At 26.6% G+C, this 11698-nt stretch overlaps 2 protein-coding genes across 2 annotated transcripts in view; both read right to left on the bottom strand.

Annotated features, from left to right (window-relative positions):
* Nucleotides 1–304: 304 nt before the first annotated feature.
* LOC111687384 (F-box/WD repeat-containing protein 4) lies at nt 305–3789 on the bottom strand. The gene is made up of 3 exons (XM_023449817.2): nt 3439–3789; nt 2797–3375; nt 305–881 (listed from the first exon to the last, which is right to left on the bottom strand). Exons 1-3 carry the CDS (start codon nt 3768–3770, stop codon nt 422–424), a joined length of 1371 nt encoding a protein of 456 aa, XP_023305585.2. The 5' UTR covers nt 3771–3789; the 3' UTR covers nt 305–421.
* Nucleotides 3682–11698, bottom strand: part of LOC111689943 (protein ORD) — a 57464-nt gene continuing 49447 nt past the window's right edge. The window contains 1 exon segment of the mRNA XM_046951332.1: nt 3682–3812. The gene's annotated coding sequence lies outside the window, so the exon portion shown is untranslated.

The following is an 11698-nucleotide window of genomic DNA, read 5'->3' as shown; positions in this document are numbered from 1 at the left end:
CACACATATTTATTTAACAGATAGACAGACAGACAGGTTTAATGGCACAAATTTAGTTAATATTTCTTTTTTTAAAAATATGTAAAATAGCAAAATAGTTATAATGAAGAATTTTATTTAAAAATTTCTTAAGAAAAAATTTTGTACTTTAAATTGTTTTCTTTTCTTTGTTACGAAGCACTTGTTTAAGTTAAACAAAAAGGAAAAATAAAATGGATAAAAACAAACATTTAAAAAAGATTTATAAAAATAAAGGAAGAAAATTATTAAAACAAACAAATAAATTGTATTTTTTTTTTTTTTTTTTAAATCAGCTAAAGTCTTTATTAAAACATTTTTTTCAATCTTTTAAACAAACATTAAAAACTTAAACGTTATATATTATAAACAAACATGAAAAAGAGATTGACATAAAAACCTTTTAAATACGATACATTTGTCGAAATATATCACGATAATCTCGGCTCACAGCACAGTCAACTTTAAAATCAAGTACATGAACATTATGATCAGTGGCCACAAATAAATAACGACTATCACAGGCCAAACTATAGACGGGTGATGATTTAAATTCACCTCCACGACGTCGGCGATTGATTTGGGGAAAATACAATTGCATATGTTTGTCTGGTTTACGTATATCGTAGAGATTAACACGACTATGATATTTAGTGCCACATAATACCGCATAGAGACCATCATATTCTAGGCAAAAGAATGATGAATCAAAAGGATCTTCCCATATCATTTCATCACGATCCGAACGACGATCATAAAGACGAAAACTTGTATCAAAGTTGGCGGTGAAAAGTATATGATCATCCTTTAGTTTGAGATCATATATGGATATAGTATTGGAATTGAGATCCTGTTCACAGCCACTGGAATTTAAGAGGGTTTTTTTGTTTTCTTTTTTACAAAAATTGATTTCTTGATTGTTGTAATAGTAAATGGAGCATGAATGATTTGCATGATTTTTAATTTTGCCAATTTTTTTCTTTTCTAAACTTTCTTAACACTTTTTTTATAATTAGCCAATTTGAAATTTTCTAAAAATTTTTCAAAATCTAGTTTGTAAATTCTTTTGTTAAAACTTTTTTATAAAAAACTTTTTTCTACATTTAACTTTTAAAACTTTTTTTCTTTTCAAAAGAAAAAATTTCTAAATTTTTTCTAAATAAAATAAAATTTTTCTTGATTTTTCACTAAATTGGTACTTTTTTTCAAAATAACACTTTGGTGCATTTTTAAAACTGAAAATCGATACTAATTAATGGCTTTTAAGCTAATTTACCGTTTGGTACTTTTTGAACACTTTGGTACTTTTTCCTAATTTGCACTTTTATAACAAAATAATTTTCTTCTAAATTGGTACTTTTTTCAAAATTTTTATGAAAATTTTCCGCTTAATACTTTTTGAAAATTTTGGTACTTTTTCCTAATTAGTACTTTTTTAGCAGAATTATGTATTTGGTATTTTTTTAAATTCTATAATTACGATATTTTATAAATTTTATGCAAATTTTCCATTTGGTACTTTTTGAAAATTTTGGTACATTTTCCTAATAAGTACTTTTGTAAAATATACTTTTCCTCTAAATTAGTACTTTTTTAAAAATTTTTATGAAAATTTTCCGCTTAATACTTTTTGAAAATTTTGGTACTTTTTCCTAAATAGTACTTTTTTTCCTAATACTACTTTTTTAACAGAATTTTGTATTTGGTACATTTTTTAAAATATTTCTATAACTACGATATTTAACATTTTGTACAATTTTTTTCATTTTGTACTTTTTTTAAATTTTGGTACATTTTTGCCTAATTAGTACATTTAAGCAAAACTGTGTACTTGGTACTTTCTTAAAACATTTTTTTATCATTTAGAAATGGTACTTTTTACCTAATTTTGGTAATTGTCGTGAGAAGGCTTAATTATATTATTTAGCAATTTGGTACTTTTTGGTCAATAGTACTTTTTTTAATATTTACAAAAGTGGACATTGTTTTTATCGAAAACTTTTTGCATTTGGTACCTTTTTTACTTGAAATGAATGTCAAAAGTTTTAAGGAATTGTATAGTCTCGCCTATAGACCAGACTATAGTCTCGCTTATAGACCAGACTATAGTCTCGCTTATAGACCAGACTATAGTCTCGCTTATAGACCAGACTATAGTCTCGCCTATAGACCAGACTATAGTCTCGCCTATAGACCAGACTATAATCTCGCCTATAGACCAGACTATAATCTTGCCTATAGACCAGACTATAGTCTCGCTTATAGACCAGACTATAGTCTCGCCTATAGACCAGACTATAGTCTCGCCTATAGACCAGACTATAGTCTCGCCTATAGACCAGACTATAGTCTCGCCTATAGACCAGACTACAGTCTCGCCTATAAACCAGACTACAGTCTCGCCTATAGACCAGACTATAATCTCGCCTATAGATCAGACTATAGTCTCGCCTATAGATCAGACTATAGTCTCGCCTATAGATCAGACTATAGTCTCGCCTACTAATAAAAACATAACCATAACATTTACAAATACAACTTTTTAGTTCAAAATTTAAGCTGCCTTTTCATGATTAAGATAAAGCAAACATATATGCACTAATAAACAGCAAGAAAAACAATTTAATTCATTTAAAAAGATAAAACAAACATTAGTCACCAATTGTACATAAATTCAAACCTCAAAATGTAGACCTCAACTATTTTTTTTTCGCAAAAATGATGAATGAAATTTAAAAAATATATAGAATGCAAGAAACTTAAGTAAACAGTACTCACCTTTCTAAGTCAATTTCTTGCAAAGCACGTCTAGAGGTGGATGTATAAAGACCACCAAACAAACGATCTCCCGACACATTGAAACGCATAGTCTTATATGAATGTTTTAAATTTTTCACCAAATCCAAATTAATCAAACCCAACTCTTCCTCACGACGCCATATTTTAGCAAAATTATCCGTGCTAGTGGCATACATTTGACCAGCAAAGTCCACACAACGTAAATACTCTTTGGGTGGGTGTAATTGTTGTTCGTAGGCATAGCCATCTTCATATATAAAACAACTGCCCGTTACACGTCCGGCAAAAATGCTATCATTCTTTTTTATAAAGTCAGCAATGTCAGCACGATTACTGGTGGTTATTTCCTGATGGTAACGTCTTTGCAAAGCCTCAGCTTTTAGGCGTTTATGTTGACTAAGGTAACCGGCGTAGGAAACATATAGCCAATTACGTTCCAAATGTAATTTGGTGGCAAACATTTTGGAACGATGGAAATATTGCTGTTCACGATAACAGCCATTTAGCCAGTTTTTGGCAATTTTCAAACGATTGGCATAAGATAAATAGGAATGGGTGCTGGTAATAGATTAAGAAAATAACTTAAAAGTTTCCTCTGCCTTTTTCTTAAAAATTACTTACCGTTTTATTATGTCTGGTTGATGGCGATGGCCACACATTAGCAGATCCAACGTTAATTTATGGAATATATTGTTATCGATTACATTTTGAAGTATACGATGGGCCCGTGATAGATTTATTAAATCTTTTTCATCACAATAATTAAAGATTTTCAATAAACAATCGGTATTTAAGTCCAATAATTGCATTCCGCATTCTTTAATTTTGCACAACTTTGACTGGCTTTGCTTTGATTTGTTTACCTTTTTGTTAGTGTATTTGTTTTTTTCTTTAAGTTTACCCTGCAGAGTTGTAATATAATAGTAGTAAAATGTCATGTTAGCAAAAACCATATAAAGTTGCCAGATGGTTGCTTTTGTTGTGATTTCATTTCTCTGTAAATATGGTAAATTAAGTGAAAAATAAGTTAAAATTTGAAAAATTCTTGAATTTTAAAATAAATAATAGAAAAATTAATAAAAAAATTAATAAATATAATGATAATTACTTCAACTTTAAGAAACCTTTAATAAAATTTAATTTTTTATGAAAAATATACAAAAAATATATAAAAATGTATTCCAATTAGATTCCCATTGTAACAAATTGATTAATTTGTCATTATCTAAAAGGTTTTAAGTAATTATAAACAAAATTAGTAATAATCAGAAATTTTTAAACTAAATTTAATCCAAAATCAATCCATTAATTTTCCTCAACCAAAGTCAAAACAATTTCAAAATTCTTTAGCTTTAAATACTTTAAAAATTCTTTAATTTTTTCTGTCTACTTTAAAATTTATTTTGATCTTTATTAAAATAAAAAAAAAAAATACATTCAAAAGCATTCTAAAACGATTGACGTTGATAACTCCCAATTATGTCAACAATTTATTTTTACTCGAGAATCTTGGCGTACCTGCTCCAAATACCAACTAAATATCAAAATACTTAAACATTTAGATAAATAAAATACTTTGCATAAAGCAAAAATGCAACAATTTCTTCTTCTTTTTTGTTAATGTAAAAATAGACTTAAAATAGGTTGTAAATAAGATTTGCAAGAAATGAAACAAAAATTGTAAAACTAAATAAAAAACACATTTTTGTCTTGCGGAAAAAATTAATTGAAATTTAAAACTTTTTTAAAATATGTTCAATTTGTAGCAAAATTGAAAAAAATGAAGTAAATTATCCATTATTTTTTATTTTTTAAGAAAATTTGTGTTAAATTGTTATATTGTTTTTTATAAAATTTCTTTTCTTTATAGAAAATTTTTGAAAATTAAAATCTTTTTATTAAAATTTTCGATAAATTTGCTTTTTTTAAGAAAATTTTTAATACATTTTCTTTTTTATTGAACATTTTCGATTAATTTTATTATTTTATAGAACATTTTTAATAAATTTGTTTTTTTGAGGAAAATTTTCGATATTTTTTTCTTTTTTAAATAAAATTTTCAATATTTTTTTATTGAACATTTTCAATAAATTTCATTTTTCGATTTTTTTATTTTACAAATTTAAATCCTTTTCTTTTTTAAGGAAATTTCAAAAATTTTCTTTTTTAAAAAATTTTATAAAAATATTCAATAACTTTTCTTTTTTATTGAAAATTTCTATTAATTTTTGATTTTTTTGTAAACTTTTTAATAAATTTTCAATTTGTTTTAGAAAATTTTTAATAAATTTTTAATTTTTTGTAGAAAAATTTTAAATTTTTTGTAAAAATTTGTATCAAATTTTCTCTTTTTCTTAACTTTTCGATTTTAGTTTTTCTTTTTTATTCGACATTTTCAATATTTCGATAAAGTTTCTTTTTTTAACTTTTCAATTTAATTTTTTCTCTTTTATTAGAAATTATTCAATAAAGTTTCGTTTTTAATAGAAAATTCTGAAAATTTTTTTTTAGAAAAGTTTGTCTCTTATTGAAAATTTTGCTAAATTTACAAATTTTCAATTTTATTTTTCTTATTAAGAAATATTCAATAAACTTTCGTTTTTAATAGAAAATTTTTAAACAAAAATCCTTTTTAATGGAATAGTTTGAACTTTTATTAAAAATTTCGCTAAATTTTCTCAATATTTTGATAAATTTTCTTATAAATTTTTGTTTTATAGATGATGTTTAATAAATTTTCATTAAAAAAATATCTGTAAAAAATGTTTCCAATTTTTTTTCTTTTTTTAGATCTTTTTATATAAAAATTTATTTTTTTATAGAAAATTTACTATAAATTTGATTTTTTTTTAAATTTTGATTAATGTTATTTTTTTTAGAAAATGTTCAGTATTTTTTATTTGAAATTTTCTAATTTTTTTCCAGATGCATTTCGATCATTTTCTTTTTTATATAAAATTGACAATAATTTTCTTTTTATTAGAAACATTTTAATAATTTCTTTTGTTTTAGATTATTAAATTTATTATTAATTTTCAATATTTTCAATAAAATTTCTTTTTGTTTAAGATTTTTTGTCCGTTTTCTTGTTTTATAGAAAATTTTGAATATTTTTTATTTAATTTTAGGTAAAATTTTGAATATTTTTTTATTTAATTTTAGTTAAAATTAATGTTTTAAGCATATTTTTGAAAAATTCCGTATTTTTAATAAAATTAAACTTACCTAAAAATTTGAAACATTTTAGAAAAGTTATTTTAAAATCTATGATCTATATTCGGTAAATTTTCTATTTTCTGTTAATTTAAATTGAAGTGGTTCAAATTATAGTATATTTTCGACAATTTCTAAATTTCTTTTCAAGATCATCCTTGAAGATCCATACTACGCGTTCTACGCTTTTTTGCATTATGCGTGTCTGTCAAAAAAAGTAGAATCAATCTATGCTAAAAGTTACAAGTAGACCTGGTTCACACTAGGAAACTTTTGATTTTTGTGTTTGTGAGAAAGAGAAAGTAATATCAACAATCTCTTTCTCTCATACACAAAAGTTTCCCAGTGTGCACCAGGTCGTACAAAAGCTTAAATTGACTCTACTTGATGCTCCAAGTAGTTCTACTTTCGCATAAACGTGTCAGCTAATTTTAACATTTTATATTCTTTATTTAATGAGTATTTATTAATTTTATAACACCTGGTTCACACTGGGAAACTTTTTTGGGAGACTTTTGATTTTTGTGCGTGAGCGAAAGAGAAGGAAATACCAAACATCTCTTTCTCTCACACACAAAATCAAAAGTTTCTCAACAAAAATTTCCCAGTTTGAACCACGTCTAACTGCCGGTCCACACTAGGAAACTTTTTTTGGGAAACTTTTGATTTTGCGCGAGAGAGAAAGAATGTCTCGCGGTACGTAGTTTCTCGTACTCGTAAACATGTTTTGTTTTGTTATTCTTCTCATTCGTACAACAACAAATAAACGCAATTAATACGTAGTTTCTGATACAAATGTTTCTATGTGTGGATATTAAGGAAACTTCAAAAGAGAATTAAGAAAAAGTTTCTATTCAAAAGTTTCCTAGTGTGAACCAGGTCTAAGTAAAAGCTGCACAAAACGCAAAGTTTTTTAAAATAAAACAAAAAATTGACGCTTAAAAAGTGTCGCTTGTAACTTGAAGCGCAAAATGCGAAATAGGTATGTAAAGTACATAATGCTTTGACGCGAAATCGCGTAGCGTGGACCTTTAGCTTAATATTTCAATAAGCTCTACAAGAAACTGTTTCATACAGTTTCCAAAATTATTATTTTTATTTTGTAGTTTCTATTAAAAAGCTATTTATGTATAAGAGATAAAATTTCGATAATTTATTTCAGAATTTATATTATCATCAAAATTTATTTGCATATTAATCAAAAAACCTAAACTGATTAAATACTTTTGTGCGTTTTAATTACAATAAAGAATTTCTGCTAATTATACATTAAACGGCATTTTGAAATTATTTGATAAATAACAAACAAGTTAAAGATAATTAAATTACAATTTGGCAACACTGTATAAGGTAGGAGTAAAAAGTACAAAAATGGCTGACGTGACATTTCACATATGTATGTACGGAACTACTGACTTTTTTCTCGTGTTTTTTTTTGCGTAGTGTAAACTTTTGCACACACACTCCCACTTTAATTAAACAATTGAGGGACGAAAATTGTCAAAAAAAAAAAAACGAGATTAAATTATTTCTAAGTTCAGATAAGAATATTTAGAATAATTTAGAAATGAAATTACTTGTATTTTTCTGGAATTAAAGAGAATAAATAAATAAATAAATAACTCGTATGTATGAACATGTGTCGTAAATATAAAAACAACTTTCATTTTAATGACAAAGTTTTAAAAGTAACATTTGTTATTGTTGTAGGGACTAATTAAAATTTATTTCTATTTAGTTGATTTGTAATGAATATAATACAACAAGTATTTCATTTTATTTCCGTAAACATATTTACACAAGTTTGAGTAATAAACTGAAATAAAAGAACAATTGTTTTATTTACTACGTTTATAATTTAGTATAAAGAATAAGAACAATTGAAATGATTTTTAAAACGTACGTGCTAAACTTCATATAAAGCTATATATTTCTCTTTTTAAAACAAATAAAGTTGTTATTGACGTTTTCTAGTTATTGTTCTTAATGAAACTGGTTCTTTTTGAAATTTTAGCTAAAATCTTTTTTCTAAAATTAATTACTTTGGCATGAAATAAAAACAAATTTTACTTTTTTTCTTAGCAGCTTTTGGTTTACATAAACATACGTACATGCATCTGTACGTACATACATACATACATACATACATACATATGTATGTACGTACGTTTTTGACCTACTTGCTTTTAGGAGAGCAAAGAGTGACTTGACTAGTGACCTATTGTTCCACTTAGTTGATGTGTGCTACTCTGCTTTAGATTTATTTTAAATTATGTTTTTTTAACTTAATTTTTGTTTAGTTTGTCTGTTAAACAAAATGTTTATTTTTTTTAAATAACTACTTTTTTTAAAAGTCAATGTCTAATAATAGACTTTAATTAAATTTGAAGGTTTGAAACTTAGTAAAAATAAATTTGTTCCCATGAATTGAAATTTAATATTAGACTAGACTGTAGATTAGATTAGACTATAAACTAGACAGTATACTACAGTATAGGCTAATCTATAAACTTAAGTCTAGATTATAGAGACTATGTATAAGGCTTTAAACTAGATCATAGACTAGACAATTAACTAGACTGTAGACTAGACTATAAACTAGACTATAGACTAGTCTATAGACTATAGACTAGACTATAGACTGGACTATAGACTAGGCTATAGACTAGTCAATAGACTGGACTATAGACTAGGCTATAGACTAGTCAATAGACTGGACTATAGACTAGACTACAGACTAGACTATAGTATAGACTACACTGTATACTATACTATAGACTAGACTATAGACTACACTATAGACTAGACTATAGACTACACTATAGACTAGACTATAGACTAGACTATAGACTACACTATAGACTACACTATAGACTAGACTATAGACTACACTATAGACTACACTTTAGACTAGGCTAGACTATAGACTAAACAAGACTAAAGACAAGAATATACTATAGACTAGACTATATACCAGGCTATAGACTACACTATATACCAGACAATAGACTACTCTATAGACGAGACTGTAGACATATTTTTGACTATGGACTAGACTATGGCCCAGACTATAGACAAGACTATGGACTAGGCTAGACTATAGACAAGAATAGACTATACACTAGACTATATACTAGACTATAGACTAGACTATAGACTAAACTATAGACTAGACTATAGACTAGACTATATACCAGACTATAGACTATACTATAGACAAGACTATGGGATAGACTATAGACTAGACTGTATACTATAGACTACTCTACAGACGAAACTATAGACATATTTTTGACTATGGACTAGACTATGGACCAGACTATAGACTATACTATAGACAAGACTATGGACTAGACTATAGACTAAGCTGTATACTATAGACTACTCTATAGACGAAAATTTAGACATATTTTTTGACTATGGACTAGACTATGGACCAGACTATAGACTAGACTATATGTGTATAAGACTATGGGCTAGGCTATAGACTAGATTATAAACTACTCTATAGACTAGACTATAAACTACTCTATAGGCTAGACTATAAACTACTCTGCAGACTAGACTATAAACTACTGTATAGACTAGACTATAAACTACTTTATAGACTAGACAGACTACTCTATAAACTACTCTATAGACTAGACTATAGACTACTCTATAGACTAGACTATAGACTACTCTATAGACTAGACTATAGACTACTCTATAGACTAGACTATAGACTACTCTATAGAAGAGACTATAGACTACTCTATAGAATAGACTATAGACTACTCTATGGACTAGACTATAGACTACTCTATGGACTAGACTATAGACTACTCTATAGACTAGACTATAGACTACTTTATAGACTACTCTATAGACTAGACTATAGACTACTCTATAGATTAGGCTACAGACTACTCTATAGATTAGACTGTAGACTACTCTATAGACTAGACAATATACTAGACTATAGACTACTCTATAGACTTGACTATAGACTACTATATAGACTAGACTATAGACTACTCTATAGACTAGGCTATAGACTACTCTATAGACTAGGCTATAGACTACTCTATAGACTAGACTATAGACTACTCTATAGACTAGACTATAGACTACTCTATAGACTAGACTATAGACTACTCTATAGACTAGACTATAGACTAGACTAGACTACTCTATAGACTAGACTACTTTATAGTCTATGCTATAGACTACTCTACAGTCTATGCTATAGACTACTCTATAGTCTATGCTATAGGTTAGAATATGGACTAGACTAGAGTAAACTTTAGACTAGACTATAACTAGACTTTAGACTAGACTAGAGATTGGACTATAGATAAGAAGAGTATGGACTTATTGCCTAGTCTATACTCTTATCTAACTAAGGCTATAGTAAGACTATAGTCTTTGGAGACTATAGAGTATACTAGTGACTAGTTTAAAGAATGGATTAGTGATTAGACTAAAGACTAGACTATAACTAGACTTTAGACTAGGCTATAGACTTGACTGTAGACTACATTGTAGATCAGACTATAGACACTGTAGACTAAACTGATCTATAAGAAAACAGTTTTTATAAAAAAGTGTGAGTAAGATCTATAGAATTTTTAAAATTTCTAAATTTATTATAATAATAAAATATTTCGTTTTGTTAATAAATAATGTTCAATATTACAAATTCTTGTAGTTCAATAACAATTTACAAGTGTTTCACTAGTTCTGTAAAAAATATGATGTAATATTTTTTACAATTTTCAATATTCAATGAAACACAAAAAATATGTAAAATATTTCTATATAATTGCGTTATAGCAAAAAAAATAATAAAAAAACAAATCAAAATATCGATCCAATTTGAAACGTATACAAAAATCGTTCTAAAACACACAACCTGAATATATTTTTCTATAACGGAACGGAAGTAAAATTTCATCATCAACAAATGATTACAACAATAAAACGTCAGAGGAAAACGCGCTCTATGTTGGGACGTCTGTGGTTACAATGAAATTTGACAGTAAAATTAACTGATTGATATTAATTATTTATGTTTTTGAAAAGAGCTCTTTAGAGAGAGAGAGAGACATAGAGAGAGATGTAATATAACGTATTTAGTTAAAATGAACAAATAATAATGAAACAATATAAAAACAAAAACAATTCATATACAATACAATTTAAAGGTGAGAAAATGTGATTAGACGACGAACATTTTCGCAACATGACTTTGAAAATGTATTTATTCCTCAATTGTATATAAATAAATAAATTTTGAACAGACCGACAGAGAGACGTACAAAATAATACATGCAAACCCACATGTTAATAGATATACGACTGCAAATGTATTTCAAAAACTTGATAATAAACATACACTATTTCCAAAAGTGATTTCAACTATATAATTGTATTCATTCTATTCAATTTATTTATAAGTAACAATGTTTATAAGTAATTTTACAAAAGAGAGGATAGGGTGATTAAGAGTCACTTGGCACGTGTATGATAGAAGGGGGACCATAGGCCACTTTTTTTTTTTGAGGCGGCCTCAAATTAAAACCATAATATATATTCTTAATTTTTTTCTTGGTTCAGATACTTAGATATGTTGGCTTTAGTTTTATTCCTGTCAACCTTTCCTAAGTCATCCTTATGTACATATTTT

Source organism: Lucilia cuprina, chromosome 5, assembly GCF_022045245.1.
Source record: "Lucilia cuprina isolate Lc7/37 chromosome 5, ASM2204524v1, whole genome shotgun sequence".
NCBI classification, from domain to species: Eukaryota; Metazoa; Arthropoda; class Insecta; order Diptera; family Calliphoridae; genus Lucilia; species Lucilia cuprina.
Note: the sequence above shows the minus strand (reverse complement) of the source record. Positions and strands in the feature narration are given on the sequence as shown.